This window comes from Bos indicus, chromosome X, assembly GCF_029378745.1.
Source record: "Bos indicus isolate NIAB-ARS_2022 breed Sahiwal x Tharparkar chromosome X, NIAB-ARS_B.indTharparkar_mat_pri_1.0, whole genome shotgun sequence".
In the NCBI taxonomy this organism is placed as follows: Eukaryota; Metazoa; Chordata; class Mammalia; order Artiodactyla; family Bovidae; genus Bos; species Bos indicus.
The window spans coordinates 119,800,156-119,827,478 of NC_091789.1; the positions used below are offsets into that span (position 1 = coordinate 119,800,156).

Here is a 27,323-nt window from a genome sequence, read left to right on the forward strand (position 1 = left end):
TATCCAGCCTAGTATATCTGAAATGAACCATTCAACTTTAGAAAGTCATTTTCAGAATAGAGTAAACCAGAGGGTCAGACAAGGAGAGAAAGCATCATGTGTTTCCAGCATTTGGGATTGCTTAGGGCAGTCTGACAAATGGGATTTTTCTCCATTTCCTCTGGGGTAATCCACCCTAGGCCAGGTATTTTTAAAGATTAGATTTTGAAATAAAGGTTTGCACCTGGGAATGTACTGCGTCAGGAGAACAGATCCCTTCTCACCAGTGTTTGAGTGCTTAAGTGTGAGAATTTTTGAACACGATATGAAAGTGAAGACAACAAAACCCGCAGGATATAGTCTCTGAGGACCTTAATAACAGCCATTTTTAAAGCAAAGCCTGTGGGCACCTAAATCCATAGCTGCTCCTTTAAGATGCATTGCAATGCAGTGGACCTGAAAACACACTCCTTATCTACCTAGAGCACCCAGGCTGTGAGCCAAACGGCACTCCTCAAATTAACTCTTGTTTCTCTGAGGATGACAGTTCTCCTGCTTTAAAAAAAAAAAAAATTGTAATAACCACGTAGAGAAGAGAAACAAGGAGTCAGAGTCGTACCCACTGTGAATGCGTAGCTGTGCATTTCCTGTGTGAGTTAGGAACCTCCAGCAGGTAGATTAGAATCCCTATAAGGTCACGATTGTGGGTCCAATTCCTTTCTATGGATGCTTCTCAAAAATCCATTAGGAAGGATAATTCTGTTTTGTGTTGCTAGTTTTAATTTCAGTCCATAACAGACAGATACTTCTGTAACATGCAATAAAAATAAATGACTTTAAGAAAATTACAAAAACCAGACACACAAAATGCAAGCCCATGCTTTTTTATTTTTAGATTGGTATACATGTTTCTGAAGATTGACTCAATTTCTGTTCTCATAACGAAATGTTTGTGTGTGTGTGTGTGTTTAACAAATCATTTTGGATAACCAAGCTAAGGGAGCTTTATTTTGGCATGTTTGTTTTTGTTTTATTTAACTTCTTTAAAGCATCAACACCTTTTCAGAATAACTGTGTTGGAGAAATTCATTCAAAGAGTTTTACATACACTACTTTATTCTTACATAGAGTTTATTGAACATGAATCTGCCTGTTTCTGGCTCATTCAGGATCATTGTCATTAACACTAATTGTTTTGCTTTGCTTTAAAGTTAGGTAATGCCTGCAAGGGCAAATAATATATAGGGCTGTTAGTTTCCACACGGTGTGACCCTGGTCACCTCTGAGTGCCTGCGGCTCCTTCTACACCTTTCAGGTTCTCTGTCAGGAGTCACTTCCTGCTGCTCTCAGTTTAGCCCTTAAGGATAACTTCTCTCCTATTTTGGATCTTCTGATTCTGACCTTTTAAGTTCTTGGAAATCAGATCATCACCCTTTCTTTTCCTATCAAGCTTATTTGAATTAGGCAAAAATTACTGGTAAAGAGAACTAATGACCTTATCATTATTTGCATACTAATTGCTTTCAGAAAAGATTAGAGATGGTGTGTCTGCAATGAATTTTTTAGGGAGATTTGGTTACTTACTCTTCCTATATCTTTTTATTGTTTTTGTTTTATTGCTTCTCAGTTATATTCAAGATAAGGAGATTATCATTTGCTAAGTTCTTTTTTAGACACAAACAATACCATATACATAGGAAAGAGAATATGTGGAATCTATTACCTGGTGTTTTGGAATAGTATCATAACCATTTGTTTGAATAATAAACAGAAGGGTGTAGCAGTAACTAGTTCTTGGCATCGCCCTTCTTTATTTTTCTTCTAATAAAACTTTTATAACTTTTCATATTCTTCCCTAGTTGTCTTACTACTTAAGATCACCCTGGATCATTCTACTTGTTGAACAAAATCATACAAATTTAATGTTTAATAGTCTCATCTTTGTCCTTTATTTTCTTTATGAAACTCTATTCTTACTGCCTTCTTGAAAGAATGCCTTTATCCTACTTAGTTTAAGGACCTTGACCCATTCCACCTGGTTCTTCTCAGCACTCATTGTCTGTTACAATCAGGTCATGGAATTTGTTGTACTCGCTCATAATCCAAACTCCTTCCCACATTTCTGCCCTTTCCAGGCTTTTGTCCCTTAAAATACCCTCTTCCTCTTCCCTTCACCCCTCTCTTCCCTTCTCCATCCTTCAAGGCTCAAACAAAGTTCCATGATTTTGTAAAGTCTATTTCCATACCCTTTCCCCCCACATTGATTCTCATAAGAAATCCTTACGTCATCCTTATTAAATTAAAGGCTTATGGAGTAGTAAATGGCAGCCCACTCCAGTGTTTTTGCCTGGAGAATCCCATGGACAGAGGAGTCTGGCGGCCTCCAGTCCATGGGATTGCAGAGTTGGACACGACTGAGCAACTGAGCACACAGCACACATTAAAGGCTTATCGGGTTCTGGACGACGTTCAAAGTATATTACCAAATTATTCCATATAATACTCAAAACAACCCAGCAGGTAAGGTATTGCTATTTAATATTTGTTGAAGCCAGGGAGGTAAAAGAGTCTTTAAACTTATGCAACTGTTAATGAAAAGAGGAGAAATAGACTAAAGCTATGTCTGTGTACCTGCACTTTCCCATCAGTTTTCCCTGGAGGCTCAGAAAGGCGACTTATGACAGAAGGAGGCTAGATGCTCAGAAAAGAAGGAGCGGTGAGATTTGAAAATGCTCCCAGGAAACACAGTACTCCCTACTCCTAAAACTGCTCTCCAGTAAGCAGTATTCTTGCCTGGAGAATCACAGGGACGGCAGAACCTGGTGGGCTGCTGTCTATGGGGTCGTACAGAGTCGGAAACGACTGAAGCAACTTTGCAGCTTAGCAGCAAGCATATTACTTGTCTCATATCCAAACTTCCTTGATATTCACAGTTGAAATTTGCTCCATAATTATACATAACTTTAAAGGTCTCTTTCTAAGGGGAGGGGCTACATATTCTTTTTGCAGTGGCACCCATCTTCTCAGTTATTTTATGCTCTCTCTTGTTGAATTGGCTATATCTGTCCACTGCCTCAGATGTGTTTAACAGTCTCCATATTAATGAGACTGTAAAATCACTCTTGGAATACAGAAAACAACGTTAGTCTACCTTGTCTAATGGCAGTGCTGGAGTTGCTGTAATTTGGGCAGGAGTATTATTACTAGGAAAAATTAATAGGAAACATTTTTAATTAATAGGGAAAAAGTTAGAAGTGATAGAGCCTAGTGGGTATGAGTCCAGTCCCTGGAGTCTGACGGCCAGGGTTTGAAAAATCTCTGCATGGTTTATTAGCTGTGTGACCTTGTGCATTTTTTACGGAACCTCTCTGTAATTTCATTCTCTTATGTGTAAAGAGAAGATATTCATAATGCCTACCCTAGAGAGTTACTGAGAGGATTAAACAAGCTCATGTATATACAGTGCTTTAGACAGTGTCTGCCGTAAAGGAAGTCTTATTATATATGTTGTTGCTCGGCCTCTGTTGTTATATAACAAATCCATTTTCCCCCGTCCATTAGTTCTTGTTCTCCCTAAAGAATACAATCACAGAAAGAAGAGAAAACTTACATTGAATGTAGCAACTAAGGCTTGAGTGATGTTTTCTTGTTAAGTCAGGAGTGAAATAAAACTCCTTAAAAAATCTGTGGAAATTACTTTTTTGCCCAGGTTGGGTCTCCTCTGAGAAGTCCACTTGATTCTGCATCCCGACTTCTGCTTTTCTGGGTCCCTGAGTCTAAAGGTTCATCTTGAGATGAATGCCATGGTGGTAATTTTCTGCTAGTGTGAGCAAGTGCCTTCCTACTTCCCCTGTGGATGTCTCTCTCCCTGCCTAGGATCTTGCTGCTTGATTGTACTGAAAAATCTCCACTCCAGCATGCCAACTTCCTAAAGAAACCTTCTGGTCCCCACGGATACTCGTCTCCATGGCCGAGCAACCAACCTGAGTCCTGTAGCTTGACAGAATCCCTACCAGCCCACCAACCCAAAAGAACATGGTCAAACTGTGTCCATGCTATAATGTCACCTCATTACTTCATGTAATGTTCATACGGTTCCTTTAGACAAAGGAATGAATTAGTGCTGAGAGAATTTCTGTTCTGTCAGCAGGGATATTTTGTAGTAAGGAGACCTCCATGCAAAGAAGTTTTGCTCACAGTTGGTCCCAGATGCCCAATAGCAAAGTGAAAAGGGTAGTCGGGTTTCCATTTTTCATTTTGACGGAATCAATCCGTGTGGGTAAATTTTAATCAAAATCAGCAATGCTGTCTTTCCATGTGCTCTTGCCTCAATAGTTTTTTCCCCTTGTTAGCAGTAACCTTGTTCAGCTTGAATAAATAACCACTGTTTGTTATAGCCAGTGCGTATCTCAAATGGTGTGTAGACAGCCTATGATCTTCCAGAGTCAAAAGAACTGCATCCCTTGACCACATTTAACACTTTTGGCAAGTCAGTTACACATTATTGAACCTCCATGCTCTCATCTGTAAAACAGAGAAAATATCATGTACTTCACAGGGCAAGGAGTAGGAATATCTAAAGCGATACATTTGTAACTGCATTATAAACTGTAAAGCTCTCTTACTATACATGTGACATTTGTTGCTCTAAACCACCATCATGAATTACAGAAGTAATACTGAGTTGAGTTACTTTCTTGCCAATGTTAGGACTTTCCTTAAACTACTTCTGAATCTCCAAGGGAAGAAATTTTAATCTGAGTATCTATGTGGTTTGGCAGGGAATTCTCAATGTGTAGTTAGTAATATGAATGAGTTAAAGAAAAAGTGCACGCTAGATTCTAGAAAAAGTACAAGGATAACTGTCTCTTGCCTTCCTCTTATGTTTCCCGCAGTGCTGCTGCTGCTGCTAAGTCACTTCAGTCGTGTCCAACTCTATGGCTAGACAAATAACTGGTCCTCAACAAATACTGCTTTATCCATTTTATATTCATTCCTTTCTTGATGATACAACACAGATGTTTAAATTCAGGGCAGTGTAAATGGCAAAGATGAAAATTAGCAGACCCATGCATCACCGTCCTATTTATGCTTGGGGAGACCTCTCATTTATTCAGCAAAGTCTTGATGACTTCACAATAGACATAATCTCTAAGGAACTATTGGTTGAGCCTGAGTCTCTGCTCTAAATGCAGAATGCAAAAATTCAAATGTACTATAATTTATATGCATGCTGATGTAGAAAGCTGATTGTATCAGTCAAAATATCTTCATTTGTTGACAACAAAAGGTTTGATCTTAATTCCTTAAGTGTATGCTCTGAGGCACAGTTTTAGGTAGCAAACAAATCAAATACAACAAGAAGAGTAAAGTAAAAGAGAAAAGTGGGGGGCATTATCTTGAGAACTTGAATCTGTTTGGGTTTTAGTCCTGAATTATTTAGATATGTTAACCTCACTTTGCTCTTTCACTGAAGAAGTGGCAAATTCAGCAGGGCATGTTTTTGCATGTAGGTACAGATCAGATCAGATCAGATCAGTCGCTCAGTTGTGTCTGACTCTTTGCGACCCCATGAATCGCAGCACGCCAGGCCTCCCTGTCCATCACCAACTCCCAGAGTTCACTGAGACTCACGTCCATCGAGTCAGTGATGCCATCCAGCCATCTCATCCTCTGTCGTCCCCTTCTCCTCCTGCCCCCAATCCCTCCCAGCATCAGTCTTTTCTAATGAGTCAACTCTTCGCATGAGGTGGCCAAAGTACTGGAGTTTCAGCTTTAGCATCATTCCTTCCAAAGAAATCCCAGGGCTGATCTCCTTCAGCATGTAGGTACACAAATGTAAATTGCATGTATATTTGATCATGCTCCATTCAGCAAGAAGCCCAATACTAGTTTTCTACCACATCAGCTAGTTTCAAAATCAGGCTAAATCCTTCCAGAATAAGCCTGTTTTTGATGGGATAAAGATAGATGTTCCTCGATCTGTTTTAGTATTTCTATTCTTTCAAATTCAGACATGGTTTTTCCACATTCCCCTCCTGCCTTTCAGTCGAAGGGAATGAGACAATTCTTAGAGTCCGTGAGTGTTACTTTGGCTGCCCAAAACCGTGACAGAGGTCATTCATCTTCAATCCACCTGACCCCTAAAACATTCAAAATCCTGCATCTAAGAGGCCATGACTGAAGACACAGGCCAGTTCCTCAGATTTTATAATATGTTATTGCTGCCACTTTTCCTTCCTTCCTTTAGAAGAGTAATTTAATTCAATTTTAGAAAGGTGCGGGGGGGACTTTTCTAGTTATACAGATCAATCCAATTGTTCAGAGCTTCAGAATGAATTTTTAAAGTTGTTGAACAGAAGCATACAAATCTCTCAGAGCAAGTCAGATAATGTACAAAGCCTCCATTCATTGTGTGGGCAGAAAGGAATGCTAGTAGCCAGCAGCTCTCTAAGGAATGTTCCTTTGGCTTTGACCGTTCTGCTGGGAACAAGGAGGGAAACACACATAGAAAGTGAATTTATAATGTCTCTGGCTTATAATGGCAAAATGATAAGAAAAGTTGGCTGTGTAATATAAACTGTCAGTTGCATATTCCAGGCCTCCTCTCCACGAGGTCCCTCCCACATCCACAGGCCTGGCTACCGTTTAGTGAGGAGTACAAAGTGGCTGTTTATTATTATTGACTGGTGAGGCCTGTGCTCTGAAATTCATTCTGTCAACAGAATGTAAGCAAAGTTGGCATTTTAAAGCAGGGCTCTTTCAGTCGCTGGGTTTTCTCAGGATTGCTATGCAACAGGATCAGTGCTGTAGTCCCCGGTTCAAGCTGAAAATGTTACACAGGAAGACATACCATGTAAAGGTCAGATTCTTCTACTATGATAATTTTCTTGATCTGTGTATAGCAAATGAGGTTGAAGGCATCACTTCTTATAGCTCTTATAAAGGTCCTTTGGACTTTTCCACCTGTTGAGCCTAAAAATGTGATGGGATTTTAAATGGGAACTCTTACCAAATATGTGATGCTGTAATAAATGTATGAGGTTGTCTTACCAAGGTGAACTTAATGTGTATTGTCAAGAGGATTCTCTCGTATGATCAAATCCCATGAGTGTGCTGGTGCTATGGACCAGTTCAACCTTGTTGATTAGCCTCTCCGTGCTTTTATGGTTAGAGTCGATTCTACACAGTACTATGTGCGTGGAAAATATGACTTGACTCAGAGTGTAATATGGTGATTGGCACCAGGGTGCACTTAATCACGGAGTTTTCTTTCCTATCACTTCCATAAAACAGTGTATTTTGTCCATGAACTGGAAGACAGAACTTAAGAAATTTATAAAGTTATAAATACATTATGTCCCAATTCATCTCAAGGAATAAATTTATTATACCTAGTAAGACGCCCATTTTGAATTTGAATTTGCATAATAACATAAAGAGATAATACACCAGGAAGAGTTGGGGGTGTATCTTCTTGTTAGTTGGAGGTATATCTTCTTGTTAGTTGAACCATTAAAATGCCTTTTGAACTAATAGTCTATTTTGGTTTTTTTTTTTTTTTTGCCATTCTCCAAATTCACAGTCACAGCCCGGTCTTTTTTTTGTTTAGTAATTCTGCATGTGTTCTTCTCACTGATGCCCCGTAGGACCTCCAAGGAGAAATCGAAGCTCACACAGATATCTATCACAACCTAGATGAAAATGGCCAAAAAATCCTGAGATCCCTGGAAGGTTCTGATGACGCGGTCCTATTACAAAGACGTTTGGATAATATGAATTTCAAGTGGAGTGAGCTGCGGAAAAAGTCTCTCAATATCAGGTAAGAAAAGATCCCGAACTAAAATAGGCCAGAAAGAAATTAAAATGGCAACCTTCCCCTCATTTTCCTAGCACAATATCTCCTATGTTTATGTAAATCCCCCAATTTCAGAATGACTTGTTTTATTTTTAATAAATGAACCATTTGTTTGCCCCATATGGGGATGATAGCTGAGGGTTCAGATGCGATCAGAATGGTGCTGTTTTATAACCATGCGAGGCATATATATTAAGACATTAGAGTGAATTCAAATGAGGAGCTCAGGCATCCTGATTTCATAGCGTTTTCTCTTGGTTTATCACACGGTGATTCAAAAAGTGATAAAACTGATGTATGTTTATTATGGAATTCTTTCTTTGGCATTATTCTAAATGCATTACTGAGGACATTCTTCAAATACTATAACACGTTATAGTCAGCAACTTAAAAGAAATCTCCCCAGAGCTCCCACAGCTAGGGAGAGATGACAGCTCCTTCCTGCCTTTCGTTCCCTCTCACATTGCATTTCCACATCCTCTCTAAACTATGCCTTTAGCTATTCTATACCCACCTATTTCTCACTTTGCCCTTTTCTGTGTTAACAGCACTCTCTTGAGAAGTTAGTGAGTACATCCCAGCTTTGTTGTAAGGAGGGCAGAGAGACACTCTCGCTGTACCCATTTTGCAGTAGTTCAATGGAGGCTAAGGAACAGAGAGTGAGGAAATGAAATGCCCGGTGCCACCTGGGTGACATAGGAGGTGCAGGGGTTGCAAAGCAGGCTTCCTGCTTTCTAATCAGTTGCTTTGCCTAATTCACATCTCTTTATAAAAGTATTCTGTGTTCTTTTCTTTTTTCTTTCTTTGTCGAGAGGAGGTCTGTTATTGCAGGGAAGGAGAAGCGGAATGCACTCCACACTGGGAGTCGTTACCACCACTCAGTCGTAAGATGACTGGAGGGAGATTGTTTTTCTTCTTAATAAGTCCTTCTAAGTTGTCCCAAATTGGACGTAGAGTGTCTTTGCTTCTATAATGAGGAAAAAATATAACTGGAATTTCTTCATTTGAAAGCACTCTTGTAGAAGTCTGCACTTCATCTGACATAATAATGATGGTACCAACTAACACTTATACAGTATGCTTCACATACCATGCAGTGTCATGGGCACTGTAGATTTGTTGACCCATTTAACACTCTCAGCTGCTCCAAAAGAGACATTGTATTATTATCCTCTCTTTGCATTTGAAGACAGTAACACAGGGAGTGGCTAAATAGCTTCCCCAAGGTCACTTAGTTAGTAAATGGCAGATCAAAGATTGGAACATAGGGAGGTCTGGCTCCAAAGTCTGAGGTTTGAACCATCATATTATGGCAGAGAATATAAAGGCAGAAAGAGAAGGTAAGTCTCACCTAATGTTTACACATAAACATGTAATATGTGAAGGGATGAAACAGAGAGGCCAATCTCTGGGAGGAGAAAAATATTTTTATTTCTGTGGTCCCACCCTCACCCGCCAGTTTTGTACCCCAGCTTCCAAGGCGCTCGTTTTTCTCTCCCTATTTGATCCATGAATTTTGTATGGACGTGTCATTGTGGGCAATAAGGGGCAATGGCATTTTCAAAGATAAGGAAGCTCCGTTTGCGTTCTACAGGTTCATCTCTTAGAGAGGTCAGTGTCTGTAATGACACCGGCCACTTTCAGAACATCTGTCATTATAAAGGAATGAAACTTGTGAGATGAGAATGATACCGGTAGAGAAAGAAAAAAAAGTTATTCTTTTCTTGCGGAAGAGAAAAAGAAAGGTGCTACAACTGTTCTGAACATCACCCAGTGCCTTTTCTCTCCTTCATGTGAACTTGATGAAATTAAAGGAGAATTGAAAGCGGCGAACAGCATGTCAGCCAAAATATGGGCTCTTCATTCTCAGCAATTTCCCATATGCCAGCTACTGCAGTTGAATTCTTGCTGTCATTAATCAAGTAGAAAACAGTTACCTTAGCTCATCTGAGGTACTGCAAATTCGAGAATTTAAGTATTCAGATCAATGGTTTTGGCTTTTAAGTAGGCCTCTCAAATAATGCAGAATGTGTTATAAACACTCACTTATGAAAAAGCAAGGAAGTCATTCTTCACATTAAAGCGATTCAGTTTATTTCCTGATGCTTGGCTGAAATAAAGGTATCAGTCAATCTGTGCTGAGTGGCAGGGTTCAGCTAGGAAAAGCACAGTAGAGGTAGTAATTGGGGGTGGTTACGGAATAGGATAGATGAACCCTGGAACACTTAGATACAGAACCATCAGTGACAGAAAAGCTTGCATTGCCAATCTGGTCACTTCCTCCATCGGCATTATTTTATAGTGAAAAGTCACCACAATTAAGAAAACTTCCAAGGATACCCTGGAAAGACAGCCTTGTGTTTACCTAAGCTACAACATATTATAATGAAAACTTACAATTGTTTGTTGTTTCATAAGAGATTCTGAAGCCATTTTTATATGTCTCTTCCTATGATTGTGATTCTTATTTAAGGCTTCATCAGGTCATTCCGTAGTGAAAGATTTGTCTCTGTCTTTTTACATTGAGACCATCCATTACAGATTTACAAAAATATTCTTCCTTGGACATTGTTTCTATCCTATCATCCCTCTGGTCAAGAACTTCCATCTTGGTGCCCATATTTCACTCACTGATTTATCTGTTCATTCAGCAAATATTTACTGGATATTTACTCCGTAAAAGGCAGTCTCCTAGGCATGGAGAGTACACAAGTGGCAAAACACACCAAAGAAAATCACTGCTCTCATGAAGCTGATATTTAGTCACTAGAATCTAGTGACCTTCCACTCTCCATCAACCATGCCTAATAAGCCTCTGCTAACCCCTTCCCTTTCGGTCTCTCCTCTGTTTCCCATTTCCTTCCTCACCAAGCAGCCATTTAGTTACTGCCCAACATGGATTTTCTGCTTCATATAAATTCTGCTTTCTAACCCCTTCCCTGTTCTCCAACAATTTTTTCACTGTCCCATATGAGTATATACATTTGTCAGTCCTCACACTTCGAACACGGTCTGTCCTCTCATCCTCCAGATATTGTCTCGAATTCCATAATCAAGGTTTCCCTTTCTGTTTCTTTACCAGGTCTTCCCTGTACTATTCTCATTACACTTGATGGCAAGTTCTTTGAAGTATTCCTGAGTTGTTTCATAGGACAATCCTAGCTACCTTCAGCTAAATCAGACAAACACAAAACTCCAAGTTATAAATGAGTTGGTGAGGTAGAGTTGAAATGGTCCCGGACCAACAGCTGGGAGATGTGGTTTCTCCTCTGGCTCTGCTACTACCTAGCATCTATTCTTGAGCAAATCACTTTAATGCTTCAGAATTTAATTTTCTCTCTTGCAGAAATGAGGAAGTTAGACCAGACACACGGGTGGTCTCTTCAAGTTCCCTTGCAATTCTACAATCCTATTATTTTAAATTCTACAATCACTCCTTGTGATGGCAAATTATATTGAGCTTTTTACCTTGGTTTTCTTATGTTTAAAAGAACTGATTAAGTTCAAAGGTATGATATAAGAGAAAGTAAATACAATGTCTTTGAGAGAAAAGAATTCCTTAATTGAAATTGTATCTCATAATTTAGTTCAAAGAAAGTGTATGCCATCTGTTCTACATGTGTTATCACATTGCATTTTGTCCAAGAGATATAAGAAAGAGAAGTAAATACTCAGTGATAGCTAAGTGCCATTGAACTAAAGATTAACTGCTTTAAGTGGGAGAAAAATAGAGTGAAAAATTTCTACTTAAGTACACACACACACATGCACACACACAGAGTCACTGATGCCATCATCCAACATCAGCACGGCAATGTGTCAACTAAGGTGTTTCTCATTCTAAAATGTTCTGTGTCTACAAACCTTGTGTTTTTAATTTTGAAAATGTGAATAATTTGAGAAGTGATCAAGCGTATTTTTTACATAAGGATTAAGTACAGACATTTTAATTTAACCTGCCACTAAATTTATTTTCCAGATTATTGTATATATTATTAACTATGAGAATCACATACATCCACATAATTTCAGCAAAATTTATATTATGTGAGATTTTTATACTTGGGGAAAAACTTATAGATATTATATAAAGATAATCCCTTTTATGAAATTTTGAGCATTCATTTGAGAGGTGAGGACACCAAGATTGTATGGTCCACAGCAGCAGGAAATCTCTTAGAAAGTACAAGGTATTAGAAATTAGAATAATTAGAAGTCTTTTCTCTGATGGAGGACAAAAAAAAGCAAAAGAAAGCAAAGTCTTTCTGTCTTTGAAAGAAAAATGCTACTTGGACACTGAGTGTCTCTGACCTTTTCCTTACTCTTGAGATATTAATTATGTTTGAAAGTTGGAGTTCATCTCCCAGCGGGAAGAAAAGATGTTTACTTCTCTTTGAGCTTAATTCTCTTTATTTAAAGCCCCATAACTCCCATTTTATTTCTGTGGTTCCTTATTATTTCTGCACTCTTACCTTTTCTTTCTGTATGCTTGAATGCTATCTTTTTACACAAGAGTACCAAAGATATACAGGGATATATCATTAGTTTTATAAAGGAAGTCAAACTGAAAAATGAATTCAGTATAACACATTTTGCTTTAAGAATAGATGCCTTTCAGAGTAAAGTTTTATTAAGGATTTCAAACTAGGCATCAACTGAATCACACTTGAAATATCTGTGTCTAGAGAAATAACAATCACCTTAGCAGCCCTATAATTCTTAGAGTCCTGACACTGAAGAGTTTCTTAAAGACCAAGTTATATATCCCAGCATACCTAAAGGTTCTGCATTTTACCTAAACCTTAAAAATTACAGAAATTATCTGCTTATTAAAGATTGCTACTTGCCTTGTTAAAAGCTAGTAACCCCTAAGCTCTTATCCTCACTAATAAAGATTAATAGAAAATGCATAGAACCTAAGTGTGTCTCTTCAAACATCCTCTTTTATTTTCTGTTGAGTAGGCAGGGATAAATAGAGTACATTCGCCAATTAGCAGGAAATGTATTTTGCTCAGGGACTCCAAAACATTTGGTGGAAACCATCAAGGTTGAAGATTTCCTCATATGAGGAAAGTTTGCAGTTTCCACTTCCCATGTCAATGTCAGCTCAAGTTTTGTGTTTCAGCACGTGTCTTTGTACCTTTGTGTCTCAGTTCCCACATTGACAAAACAAGCAGGTTGAATAATCTCTAAAATTCCTTTTAACCCTAAGAGTTAATGATAAAATTGGGTAGGGGTGAGGCAGTCATTACAAATACAAAGGAACATTTTCAAGAAAAATTCCAAATATAAACATAGGTTAATCATTTAGAAATATCTGGTGTACAATCTTGAAAATAAAAATGGGGCAGCTGCTTCCAACAAATGCATTAGAAATGTGTCTTGACAACACTCCACCAGCTTAGCATGACCAGAGAAAATGTTTTCTGAGCTCAGAGCATTTCATTACAGTTAGATCTCCTTAAAAATCATGTCACTGGCAAATTCCACCTTTGCCCTGTGGAAACCAAGAAGTAATGCTTAGGGCACATAGGAAATACTTTAAGAAATTCTTCCTCTAAGAGTGGTGTTGGAGCTCACAACTGGCAGAGTTGTGAAGAGCCTTTTTCAAATTATAGAAACTCAGTATCTGTGAGTCTGTTTCTTTTTTGCATATTCGTTCATTTGATTATTTTTTAGATTTCAAACTTGTGATTACCAAAGGGGAGAGGGAGGAGGGGAGGGACAAATTAAAGGAATGGGATTAAGAGATACAAATTACTATGTATAAAATAGGCAAGCAGCAAGCATATATTATATAGCACAGGGAATTATAGCCATTACCTTGTAATAGCTTAAAATGGAGTGTAAGCTGCAAAAATACCAAATGACTGTGCTGTACAACTGAAACTAATATCATATTGTAAATCAGCAGTAAGACTTTATTTTTATTTTTTTCAATAAAAAAGTTTCAAGTGCCAAAAATCTGGGATGAAACTTAGGAGTCTGTACGTTAAACAAGCTGCTCGAGTGTTTCTTATGCACACTAAAGTTTGAGAATCATGGCTATAGATTTTCTATCTGTTGTTTTAAAGCAGAAGACATTATCTGACTGAGGTTTCTCCTCTCCAGCCCGAACCCACTGTCCACTGTCTTTTATAGCTTGTTTTTGTCCGCATATCACATCTTTCCTTTCACCCTCAGGCTTCAGCAAGGAACAGAAAGTCATTTGATATGTACTTAAGGTGATCAGATGTTTGGGAAAGTGATCTAATGCTATGCCTCAGGGATGACTAAGGAAGGCCCCCTCACCCAGAAAAGTGAGAGCTTTGTGTCACACAGGATCCCAGGCCCTTCTGTTCCTCTGTTAACTCTCTTGGGTGTCCTGTGCCCCTGAAGTTTCTCTTAGATCCTTTAGAACAGAATTCCCTGAGTCTCAGTGCTCTTTTTTTTTTTTTTTTTTGCCTCTTTCTTAGGGGGCACAAAGGGTTTCCTTGACCTGCTAATTATTGGTCAACACCATTTATCCTGGACGGGTTGTAGCACTGCCTTGTGTAAAGAAAGCAGCAGTTGGAAGACTCATCTTGGTTCACCCGCCCTTGAGCAGGGAGGTGTTATTTCCTTCACCAGACACATGGAGGCCAGGCACTAGACATCCTTATATCCCGCCTTACCTTCCACTCTCCTTACTCCCCAGTGCTTGATTGGGACTGAGTGGCACTCAATAAATATTTATCTAATCAGTGTCTTATTTAGCATTCACTGCCTTTCCATGTCTGCACTGTGCCTGTCTCTACCTTTCAATGTGTCCTGCTTGACAGCCTCCTTTACCCCCAAGGGGCCCAAGCTGCAAATTCCAGACACCCTAGGGAATCCTTTTAACCAGTAGTCATTACATGTCATTAAACAGCTAAAATCTTGCATAGGGAGCTCTCATTTCGGCTTATCCTGGCCAGGTGATAATTGAAATAGGAGGAGGGAACAGAAACATTAAAAGAACTGACCTCTGTGCCATATGCAGTCTTCACTGTTACATTTAATTCATGATATTTATGATATGTCATGATTCATTGCTTAGATGATAATGTCCTTAGAGTCTTGAACAGATTAATTTCCCTGATGAAAATACCTTCTTTTTTTTTTTTCTGAATATAATGTCTATATGGCTCACAATAGAGAATTCTGGCGATTTGGAAAAGTTTAAAGATGAAGAAGTACATCACGTGTAAATCCAGCTGTGAGGGATAAACTAGTTGTTGTTTCAGAATTTTTTTCACGCACAATCAAGCATGTGCACACGGATACACATACAAGCACATTAGAAAAAGAGATATACATTATTGTAACCTACTTTCTTTTTTTTTTTCCCCTACTTTCTTACTTAACCACTGACAGACTGATCTTTTCCATGTCCATGAATATTTGCCTACATCATCACATTGAGCATCATGTAGGGTTCACAGGATTTGAACATTGCATTGTATGAGTTCACCAATATATATGCAAGCACTTTCCTAGTATTGAATATTTATGTTGTTTCTACTTTGTATCAATCATATGTTTGCTGTAAATAACAGATTTCTACCTGTATCTCTGCATGCTTTCCCGGTTTTTTTCTTAGAATAAGTTCCTTAGTTTTAAGCTTGTGGATTGTTGTATTTGCACATTTTAAAGACATTTATGTATCATCAAATTATCCCTCAGAAAGTTTAGAGTAATTTAATTTCAGCACCTAGGCACTATTTGGTGATTCTGTTTGACTAAGACCAGCAGGAGACTGGTATTTGAAATATCAGGCCAAGTTATGAAATGGCAAAGGGGAATGCTTTTCTTCCTGGTGAATTTGCATTTCAGTCTCTGCAACGTTAGAAACTATATTGTATGTATATTATAGGCAGCATTAATTTATATGAATTAATTAGTAATTGCTGATCAGATGTAAGTGATGCAGCATAATTCTTGATTTACCTGAGGGTACAGCTTGACTCACATTCTGAGTTTCTTTGTTTTCTGGATGATGATTTATTATCTTAATTTAGCTTCTTATCCCCAAATGAAATACAGATTCTATAACACAGATCATTCATTTGTATAGTCTTAAATGCCTTCTATGGATTACCATGTTCTAAATACAGTTGGTGGTAAAGCACTCAGCCTCTTGCCTAAATTATTCATGTTGGGGGAAGGCTTGCAGGCCAATGTCTGATTTTTACTTTTCCACATGAGTTGTTGTTGTCTCAGCACATTGTACACAGAGGAAACAAAGCGGAAAATGTTGGAACTCGGTGAAGACAAATCCCAGGTGCACGTGAATAAAGAAGGGTAGATGCAGAGGAGGAGCATATGGGGAAAGGAGCAGAGAGGAACAGATGCCAGATGGAAGGAGTCAATGGAAGAGGCTGCCTAGGGTGTAGAAATGGAAAAGTCAAAATATGGGGAGAGACCTTTCCATTTCTCAAAACAGAAAGAATTCCAGTCCTGGCATGAGTCACACAAAAACTGAGTGCTTTATATTAGTCACTGGGTCCAAGTTTTTCTACCAGAGACATTAAGAGTCATTGACTGCAACACTACAGGAAAACAATCCATTCCAGTGTATATTTCATGCCAGAAGTCTCAGAATTCTGCACATTAAAATAAACATATAGCTAAGCAGTCTTCCCTCAAAATTGCCCCAAAAAATAGCCCCCCATTTTGTTGGTCTCAAAAGCAGGGAGCCAGATTTTTATTGAGGAAGTGAAGTGAAGTGAAAGTCGCTCAGTCGTGTCTGACTCTTTGTGACCCCATGGACTGTAGCCCCCAGGCTCCTGTATCCATGGGATTCCCTAGGCAAGAATACTAGAATGGGTTGCCATTTCCTTCTCCAGGGGATCTTCCTGACCCAGGGACTGTATCTGGGTCTCCTGCATTGCAGGCAGATTCTTTACTGTCTGAGCCACCAGAGAAGCCCCTTTTATTGAGGGCTGCTATATACTTCACAGTACATTTACACACTATGGAACCAACCAACCAAGGTACCTTAATGGGATTGTTAGAACCATCATTTATCTTTCAAGATATTCTCACACAGTTTGCTCCCGTTGTTTTCCAGGTCCCATTTGGAAGCCAGTTCTGACCAGTGGAAGCGTCTGCACCTTTCTCTTCAGGAACTTCTGGTGTGGCTACAGCTGAAAGACGATGAGTTGAGCCGTCAGGCACCTATTGGAGGCGATTTCCCAGCAGTTCAGAAGCAGAATGATATACACAGGGTAGGAAATTTTTAAGCAGAGTGCTTTGCATATAGTAAGCATTCAACGACTATTTTAAAATTAGTTTTGACTGAGATTAGTTTGAAAAAAAGAAAAGAAATCAAGTTTAATAGAAATCGTTTTTACTTCCCTAGTCCAAAGGTCAATTAGAAATAATCCAAGCCATTATATTTTAAATGTCAAAAGCATCTGCATTAATAATATCATTTGTGATTTGCCCATATCTGTACCAAAAAAGAAAAAAAAAGATTCGCCTATGTCTTTTGGTGATACTTTTAAAGTGTTATTTTGGAAAATATTAAACATATGCTAGAGCAGACATTCTGTAATAAACCCCTGTGTACCCATTAAAATCAACAATTATGAATTCATGGCCAATCTTACTTCTACTTTGTCCTTGATTATTTTAAAGCAAATCTCAGGTACAGATCATTTAATTCATGAATATTTGATAAAGCATCTCTAAAAGATAAGAACTTGCTCTTTAAAGGTAACCACATTGTTACTGTAACACTTTTTATATCTCAGTAATTTTATCATGACAAATACTAAGGCAGTATTCAAATTTCTACTTCTCATATACATGGCTTAAATGTTTTAACAGGTTTGAGGGGGTTGAGTTTTTGGTTTAAACAAGCATTGAAATAAGTTCCACACATTGTGTTTGGCTAATTTGTCTTTGAAATCCCTTTTTTTTTTCACTTTGAAGCAATTACAGATTCACAGTTAAGTTCCAGAAATAGTGCAGAGAGTTTCCCTTTGCCTTTCACCCCGTTTCCTCTAATGGTAACATCTTACATAGCTACAGAACAATAATTATTATTATTTTAACATGGAATCAATATAAAAGTTTACAATTACAATGGCTACAACACAGCTCAATTCAGACTAGCCACATTTCAAATGCTCAGATATGGCTAGTAGCTGCTCTACTGAATGGTGTAGTTCTACATGTTGGATTATATTCACATTTGACTGTTCTTGGTAAAACTGCTTCGTAGATAGTGATGTATTCACCCATCACCAGGAGGTACATAGTGCTTTGTTTTCTCTTGTGTGTGAGTGACTTTGGTGGCTATTAGTGATCGATGGCTATGGGTTGCAATGTAGTAGTTGCATATTTCTATCATTTCTTCTACATCTATTAGCAGGAGTTGTTGTTTAGTCACTAAGTCCTGTCCAACTCTTTTGCAACCCAATGGACTGAGGCCTACCAGGCTCCTCTGCCCAGGGAATTTCCCATGTAAGAATACTGGAGTGAGTTTCTATTTCCTTCTCTGGGGATCTTCCCAACCCAGGGATCGAATCCACGTCTCCTGCTTGGCAGGTGGATTCTTTATCACTGAGCCACCAGCCCGTTAGCTGGAGTGCTTCTCTGAAAAGAAAATGGATACTCATCCACTATTTGGGTACCCAGGTTATTGTTCATCTAGGATAGGTGGGGTAAATATTTCTACTTTCTCAGTCTTCAGAATAACAACTTGCTCACTAGCATTCTCCAACAAAGATCAATTGTTTCTTTTCTTTCTTTGTTTTTCATTATATTTTTGTCTCCACTAAGCTCTAAGTGAGGAAGGCAGAGACTTGGTCGTGCTGACCTCCAAGACCCTAGTCCCTAGCAAAGTGTCTGGCATACAGTAGATACTAATAGGGGCATTTGAAATGAGAATAAAAGGTGCATGGACAGAAGGGAATAGAAAAACAAGTAAATTACTGCTGCTGCTGCTAAGTTGCTTCAGTTGTGTCCGACTCTGTGCGACCCCATAGACGGCAGTCCACCAGGCTCCGCCGTCCCTGGGATTCTCCAGGCAAGAACGCTGGAGTGGGTTGCCATTTCCTTCTCCAGTGCATGAAAGTGGAAAGTGAAAGTGAAGTCGCTCAGTCATGTCCGACTCTTCGCAACCCCATGGACTGCAGCCCACCAGGCTCCTCCGTCCATGGGATTTTCCAGGCAAGAATACTGGAGTGGGGTGCCATCAAGCAATAAAAACTTGATAGAATGGTGCCACTTTTGTATGTTCAGCACTTAAAGGAAAGATCTCTATGAAGACACAGCCAAAAGTCACATCTTGAAGAAAGGTCAAGGGTTTATATTACTCCAGAAAAGAAGGTATAGAAGATTACAGAAAGGGAAGAAAACACGAGAGAAGATCCAGGAGTTGATAAATAATTGCCAAGAAAACTGCCAGTTCTTCTTTAGCCATTCCCTTCCATATAATTCAGAATATTAAGGCAGTTTTGTGGGAAAAGAGAATGCCACCCACTCCAGTATTCTTGCCTGGAAAATCCCATGGACAGAGGAGCCTGGCAGGATACAGTCCATAGGATTGCAAACAATCAGACATGCCTTAGCAACTAAACAATAAATGATAGAATAGCTATATTTTTAAATGTTCTAAACACTTGAATATATAGTTAAAACACTCGTGCATATGTAGAAGAGGGTTCACTGAGAAGGAAGGGCATTTTAAGTAGAATTCATTATATGACATAGTGAGATGAGACAGAATTTGTACAAAAGGTATCATTTTATTCTAGTTCCAGAAGTCAAAGGTGATGAATCATTGGACAGGTGCACTAGGATTCAGGAGACTGGGATTCTAGCCGCCTCCTCCATAGGTGAGATGGTGATTGCTCCTTTGATTTTCAGCTTGAAGATGAGGAATTTGATCCACTTAGTTTTTTCACAGTTTCTTCGAGCCTACCTTTTGTCATAAATGCAGCCTCACTCTCCCTGATTATTATAAAATGTTAGTCCTTATCATTCTCAGTCCTTTTACTGAATAATCTGATGATCAATGATATACTTTAGGAAGATGTGATGTAGAGTCCTGGTTAACAGCCACCATACTGAAGTGAATTAATCCCCACTTGGTTAGTATACTTATTCAGATACCCATCTGCTTCCTCTCTGTGGTGTATCAGGACTTCCAGCCTATTGATAACTCTTGGTTCTGTATATTAGTTCCACTGATCTTCTATCTTCGTCTCCCTCCAAGTCCAACTTAGATTCAGTCATCAAGCATTTAAATATTGATAACTCTTTCAAGACCCTAAATTCCTTCATTATCTTCTTGTTGCTGTCATCTACAAAACCCCAAGTCTTGGAGAATCTAACTAACTAGTTTCTCCTATCCAAACAACAGCAGAGCAGACTGATGCATAGTACCTTTTCAGGATGACCAATCTCCAGCCTTCCGACACTAACACATTACTGGATCAGTTTACTTCTCTTGACCCTGTCTACTGTGTCATCATCACCATTTCTACAGACCTTTTCTCCTCACTTTTCTGTATCTATTCTTACCACCCTACAATGCAGTCAACATTTTCAGTCTGTGTAATCTATGTAAAAATAAAAATTGAATTATGTCAGTCCTCATCTTAACACTCCCCAGTGACTTTTCAATGCCATTGGGAAATGACCACAAATCCTCAGCAGGACCCCCAAGCCCCCCAGGGTTGGTCTGCTCCAACCTTCTGTTCCCGTACTGTTCTTCCTCTTGCTGTCTTAATGCTAGCTATAACGCCTGCTTTTGTTTTTTTTTCCCAGTTCTCTGTTCCTCTCAGGTGGGGCTTTGAATATACTGATCCTCTGTCTGAAACCCTTTCTACCCAAACCTACCCCCTCATAATTTCCTAATTATGAGAATTAGGAAATTCTAATGTCTAAGAATCCTTTACATCTTGGCTCAGACATCAAGCAAGCTTTTTTCCAATGCTCACATTTGACTAGGTCTCCCTTTATGTCTTCATAACACCATACTTTTCTTTCTATGATGTAACATTACTTGTCATCGTGCATATGTGTGACTTTTTGATTAATGTCAACCACGTTCACTAAACCTTGTGCTCCAAGAAGCTTTCTTTTCAGAAGAGGGTTGTCATTTTTATCCCTAGCACCTTCTAAAGTGTCTAGTACGTGATAGACACTGAATAGATAAAGGAACCAAGGAATTAAGGAAAGAAGATAAAGAGGCAGGAAGGAAGGAGAACAGCCAATGAACTAATCTCGTCTTCATTCTCTGTCCTCCTGAGATCCAGGGCAGGGAGATAAAGAATCAAGAGTGATGTTCCTTCCTCACTTGCAGGATTTTTGTTTACTCCCAAGTAAGCATCTTTTCGTAGTGTGTAAAGCTACTTTGATGCCCACTGATTTTCCTCAGGTTCTGGTCCAATGTTTTCATGAAATTCTCTTTGTATCCTTAAGAAAAATCCATGTCACAAAGCACTCGCTCAAAGAACATCATCACTCCTAAGTGTTGATGAGAGAGCAATTTAGCACCCTGTTTACTCAGTTCTGTCACACTTATGCAGTAGCCCTTTTATGGTTGTTGTGGAATTGCTATCTAGTTCATGATGCTCTCACTGCCTGGGGACAAAAAGAACAAAGGAAAAATCCTTGAAATCAGGTGTCCTCTCTATCAGAGCTTCTGAACCCAGTTAGGAGGAGGTAAAGGGAATGCAGCCATTACAAAATTCTGTCAAGATCTGGTCTTGAACAGATTTTGTTTTGTAGCCTTTTTAGAAAATGTGCTCTTGAAGGGTTTCTCACTCCAAATACTGTTTATATAAAATGTTCTAGTATCAAGAAATTTCGCTTCTTTTTTTTTTTTTTAAGATGGCTCATTTCTTATTGTAAACTTGCTCCCCATGTATTTGGTGTGTCACTTTTTTAAAAAAAAACATCACCTGCTATCTATTAGAAATTATTAATGCTGTTTCTCTTTTATGGGAATACAAATCCCATTAAAATGGCAAAAGTATAAATAGTAATTTAAAATATTCCACTTTTTTCTATAGATCAGAATTCTTATAAAAGAGGTAATTTATCTTTTCTTAGTAAATCATTGCAGATTAATGATGAAATTTATAGCAAAATATCATATGTCTGCAGTCCATGGGGTCACAAAGAATTGGACATGACTGAGCAACTGAACTGAACTGTACTCTTTACTTAAAGCAAAAATACATAGTCAATCTCAGTAACTCTTATTGAAGAGTATACAGTTTTCCTAAAGGTAAAAGTCTAAGGGAGTCCACGCAGGTATTTGGGAACTGCGGTCTCACTCCCCAGAGCAGGTTTTTATACCCTTGGGAGTGGATCTGTGTTCCCCAAATCAGTTGGGCAGCATAACAACTGCAACTGGATAACTCTGAAGACTAATTAATAAAATAATGCTCCATATGCAGTCAAGTGTTATAAATAATTAAAGCTCAAATGTGCCCTAGCAAATATCAACTGACCAGTTTTTATATCTTTTGCATACATTATCCTGGCTTTTACGGTTCCTCATTACTTGCCTCACTAGACTGACGCGTTTTCAATTAGTGTGTATTATTCTGGTCCAGATATATTTTTAAAACTGACTTCCTTTGTTTTACTTGAGCAGTCACTAAAGTGATATTTATTACTTGTCTACTTCTGTGATTAACCTAGAGAGAGTTTTAAAGGAGCAAATCATAGTGGGGGATTTCCAAGGAGAACTGCAATAAAACCATGAGCTTATTTAATGCTCTTCATCCCACCCCAAATTGAAATGGAAATTAGGCCTTGATTATAAGAACACTGTAGGTAATAACGTTTTGTTTGCATTTTTACTAATGAAATTGTTTGTCATTCGGTTTTCATCTTTCAACTTAAAAACCTCTCTAATTCCTTCCGTAGAGACCATAAGGACACCTCCAAAGCTTCCTGAGATTTTCTAGTTAAGATTTAGATAGAAGTAATCAATACATACATTATGAAAACAGGGGACAGAAAGCCAGTATTGCATGGATGCTGTTGACAAATAAAAAGTCTTGAGTAAAGTAGTGGACTTGTTCATTTGTCACCTCATATATTATGCGCATTCAATCTCCTCGGAAGTCACCACAAAGCGAGGGAAAGGTTGAGTAATTCAATAAAATTATCCTGAGATCACATTGTAGGTTATACATTTATTTAAGCAATTCTGTTATCAACACCAGCCTGCTTCCTTTGGGTGCGTTTTAGTATGTGTGTTAGCTTGATGAGTTCCCTGTCTTGTCTTTTCACAGACAAAGAAAATGTCTTTAGGTGCCATTAATGGACATTAAGATTCAAGTCAGCTTTGTGTTACCAAATAAATGTGTTGTTCCCTGTCACCTCTGAAAAACAACAACAACCAAAAGGGTTGTGATACAGCGAGTCATTCTAGCAGTCATTGACCTGGCCTCTTGGGATTTCTAAACAAGTTTTGATCCCCTAGCGAAGTTCACTGTTAGTTATCTAGTCTAAGATGTCTGCTTGACTAGGATGGAGGAAATCAACATCTTTTTGATCTGTTCCTCATCGCTAATGGAGTAAAAGCTGCTTTTGTATAAGTTTCGTATTTTATGCAGTCATATTTAGGAGTGCTGAATAGAAAAGATTTTCAATTATTTTTAGAACTACATTTCTAGCCATTTGAAGAAATCTTCTGAAAACTAGCTTTATCATCAGAACTTGAGAACAGAGTCATCTAGGATTTGCTACTTTTGTTTAATGACTATAATAAGATAAACTATGAATAGTTTACACATTGACTTCTCTACCACAGTCCTCTTTATAACCATGTCAAAATATTTTGATATCTTGACAAATACTCTTAAAATAATATTCATGTAGCACTTCGCCTTTACCAAGAATTTTTACACATTTTCATTTAATCACAGATAAGTCCCTGATCTTTTTATGTGTTCTTCCATTTCCCTCAAAAAAATTATTTTAGGAAAAACTCTACCATAACTCAGACTCCTAGAATTTATTGAGTCTTTCAATAATTTTTTATTGAGCACCCACTCTGTGCTGAAGGCTGAAAGTACAATAGTGAACAAAATGAGACTCTGCCTCCACAGACATTCAAACTTTAATGAGGGAAACACATAGTAAGCCAATACATTAATATATAAAATGATGTCAGGGGAATTCCCTTGTGATCAGGTGATTAGGACTCAGCCTTCTCACTGCTGGGGCTCAATCCCTGGTCAGGGAGCTAAGATCTTACAAGCCACACAATAGAGCCAAAAAAAAAAGAATTAAACAAAAATAAAATCATATCAGATCAGTTTTATGAAAATAAAATTAAAAAATAAGGCCAGAGAAAGACTGAGAGGTAGTGGCCTACCTAAAGAGACTATTAGTTGAGCTAAGTGTTCTGTGTATGAATGAGCCCAGCAAAGACCTTGAGTGAAGGATATTCTAGGCCAAAGGAGCAACAAGTGCAAATGTGAAGGTATAAGAACAGGTTTGGTGTATCCAAGGAATAGCAGAATGGGCTGGTGGTAGGTTATAGAGAGAAGCAAAGACCAGATAATGAATGGCCTTTTCAGCCCTAGTTGGGAGGTGGATTTTATTTTGTGTATATTGAGACATTACTGGAAGACTACAGGCAGGATGTGATCCTATTAATGTGTTCAGAAATGGATACTGGCTGCTGTGTGAGGAAATGATGGTAGGAGGAGCAAAACAGAAAGCAGGGAGAAAGATTAGGAGGGTGTTGAAGTCATTTAGGAAGGAGATAATGATCACTTGGGCTGGAATGGAAATGATAGATATGATGAAAAATTATATGACCCAAGATACAGCTTGAAAGTAGAGCTGATAGAACTTAAGATAGATGGGATGTGGAATGTGAGAGAAGGCAGAGTCAAGGATGACTCTGAAGTCTCTGGTTTGAACAAATGGGGAAATGATGATGCCATTTATGGAAATGGGAAAGACTTCAAAATGATCATGGATGAGGGGAGAGTGTGTATGTGAAGTTCCATTTCTGGATTATGTTGATAGACAGAAACAAATTGTGTGATTCAGAAATTAGTCACCACTCACACTTGACAGTCTCAAATTTTGGCTAAGCCTCTTGAGAAGGGATATTAATTAATTTTCCACAGGGTTTTCTGATAATCCATTTATCTGCACTATTGCTTCAGAAAGAATGTCCAAAATTTAGGGTTTAGGCTCAACAACCTAATGCCTAATTCTCTAAATGACCCTGGGAGCAGATTGAATTTTCAGCAGTGATTTTTCAAGATCGACTGGGAGTTTAACAGCATTATCGTCTGTGGAAGTGACTTCCCCAGTGGTTGTTAGAAGCAGCTGAGCCTTAGGATTGGGAGTCACACAGCTGTGCAAGATGCTATGTGGGCGCTAAACTATTCCTCCACAGTATCAGAGATCTGTAAGCAGGCTAGAGTCTCGGCTAGCCCATGCCCTTAATCTCAGAGAAGACAACTTCGTGCTTAAAAGACTTCCAAAAAGTAAATCTCAACAGGAGCTGGTTAAACACTTTGCCCCCCAGGATGCTCAAAAAAAATTTTTTTTCATCAACTAAAATTAGATATTTTTAAAAAATTATTTCAGACTTAAAATGTGTCCATTTACTTTTCAAATTGCTTCAAATTGACTTAAATGTCACTTATAAATTGGTATTTTTGTTCAGGTTGTTAACTCTCTGAAACAATGCTTAAATTTACCAGAAACAATGGCTACATGTATCTGATACTATAATCCCTTAGGTTCACTTTTCTGCAGAAGTAGAGTGGAAATAAGATAAACTTTTTTATCCGGTTTAAAGATGATATGTAGTCAAACTCAGAAGCGAAGAGACAGGTGATTTCCAGGGCCTGGGGAGAGGGGAAAATGTGGAGTTCTTCATCAAGTAGAAGCTTTCAGGTATGCAAAATGAGTAAGTTTGAGAGATCTACTGTGCACCCTAATGCCTAAGGTAGCACTCCTGAATCATGAGCTTAAAACTTTGTGAAGGAGTATCTCTTGTTACGTGTTTCTACCACAATAAAAATATAAAGGTGACCATGAGCTTTCCTTGGTAGCTCATCTGTCCCATTTTCATAACTTCTCTAATACAAAGTATCGTGAATGAGTATTAAGTGAATCCTTTGTCTTTCTGGGAGTTTGAGCTCTGTTGCCATTTCTGGCAAATCTTTCAAAAATCCCTATGAATTTGTCTTAGATTCTTAGAAGCAGAATCTCTGCTACTTCAGTGAACCACATTTGGATCTTGCCTTCTTCCATGATCTTCATTTCAGATTAATTGGACAATGATTGTCCTTAGATCAGTGTTTAGTAGTTACAATATTTCTAATGTGCTCGAGACTCAATAAATTGGGTGGCTCTTAAAAATGAGAAAGGTCATTATGGTAACAGAATGTATTCAGCAACGTTCTTGTCAGGAGTAAAACCAACATAGGCATACAGATAAAGTAGAAATAATGTGGAAATGAACAACATGATATGACAAAACTAAAATACTAATAAATCTGTGAGTATGACAGTGTTGCTGTACTTGTCCTGTGCCCACTCAGTAACCATTTGTTGAAGAAGTAGCACCGTTGGATACTTATACTTTTTAAGTCTGTCGGTCCTCTCATCTAGCCAACGCAGGCTAGAGGAAAAGCCCCAACCATTCAAATAATGGAACTTCCAAATGGGTGCACGTCAGTATCTCCTTTAGAGAAGAAATCACCTGGATTAAGAGGGCAGGGCTAATAGGGCCTCCTTTTAAGGAAAATCCACCTAGTAACTCACAGATTACTCTCAACTTTAGAGCTGGAAACTAAGAGTGGACCCAGTAAAGGATCTCTCAGTTTTTTCCCAATTGACAGCATTATTTTTTTTTTCTCTCCTAATTCACAAAACAAGGCTTTCATCCTCACATCGTCTGCATCTAAATCCAACTGGCCTCCATATAACACACTTGGTTTTTCTACCTGAGTGTTCTGTTATGTATTCAACTGTATTTATTGAGTATCTATTAGGTGCCAAGCTGTGTCTCTAATCTTAATATCAGGAACGATGCCTCAGGGAGACTGTGTCATAGTGCCACCATGTAACAGGCCTGGGTCCAGTGAATGATCTATACATGTTGACTATGGAATATTAGAAATGGATGTTAGAACTTAGGTAAGGTACTTAGCAAACCTCTACATGTTACAAATGAGGACAGGAAGGCTCAGGAAGATTTTATGACCTGTTTGAGATCATGCAACCAAGTTTGGGCCCAGCCCAGACTTCAGCTTATGTCCTGCTACCCAGGACAGTACACTTATCACCACTTTAGTCTGCCTCTCAGGATGGTTCTGTAAAGTTTTGCTAGCAAATGTGGAAATAACATATAGTCATTCCTTCAGATTGCCAGTCCAAATGACACCAATACAGATGACACTTCAGTGGGAATATAGATAAAATTCAGCTCCGGGGAAACTGTACAACGTACCTGGTTTAAAGAGATTTGTTTTGA

General features: G+C 38.5%; 1 protein-coding gene across 10 annotated transcripts in view; it reads left to right on the top strand.

Annotated features, from left to right (window-relative positions):
- DMD (dystrophin) overlaps positions 1-27,323 on the top strand; it is a 2,362,639-nt gene that overhangs the window by 1,944,885 nt on the left and 390,431 nt on the right. For 9 of the 10 annotated variants that reach the window (XM_070783459.1, XM_070783466.1, XM_070783462.1 and 6 more), the window contains 2 exons: positions 7,629-7,801; positions 16,908-17,064. In XM_070783459.1, the coding sequence (XP_070639560.1) occupies positions 7,629-7,801; positions 16,908-17,064 (330 nt within the window). Of the gene's footprint in view, positions 1-6,796; positions 6,842-7,628; positions 7,802-16,907; positions 17,065-27,323 lie in introns of those variants that run through there. The other variant, XM_070783467.1, reaches the window with a different exon arrangement.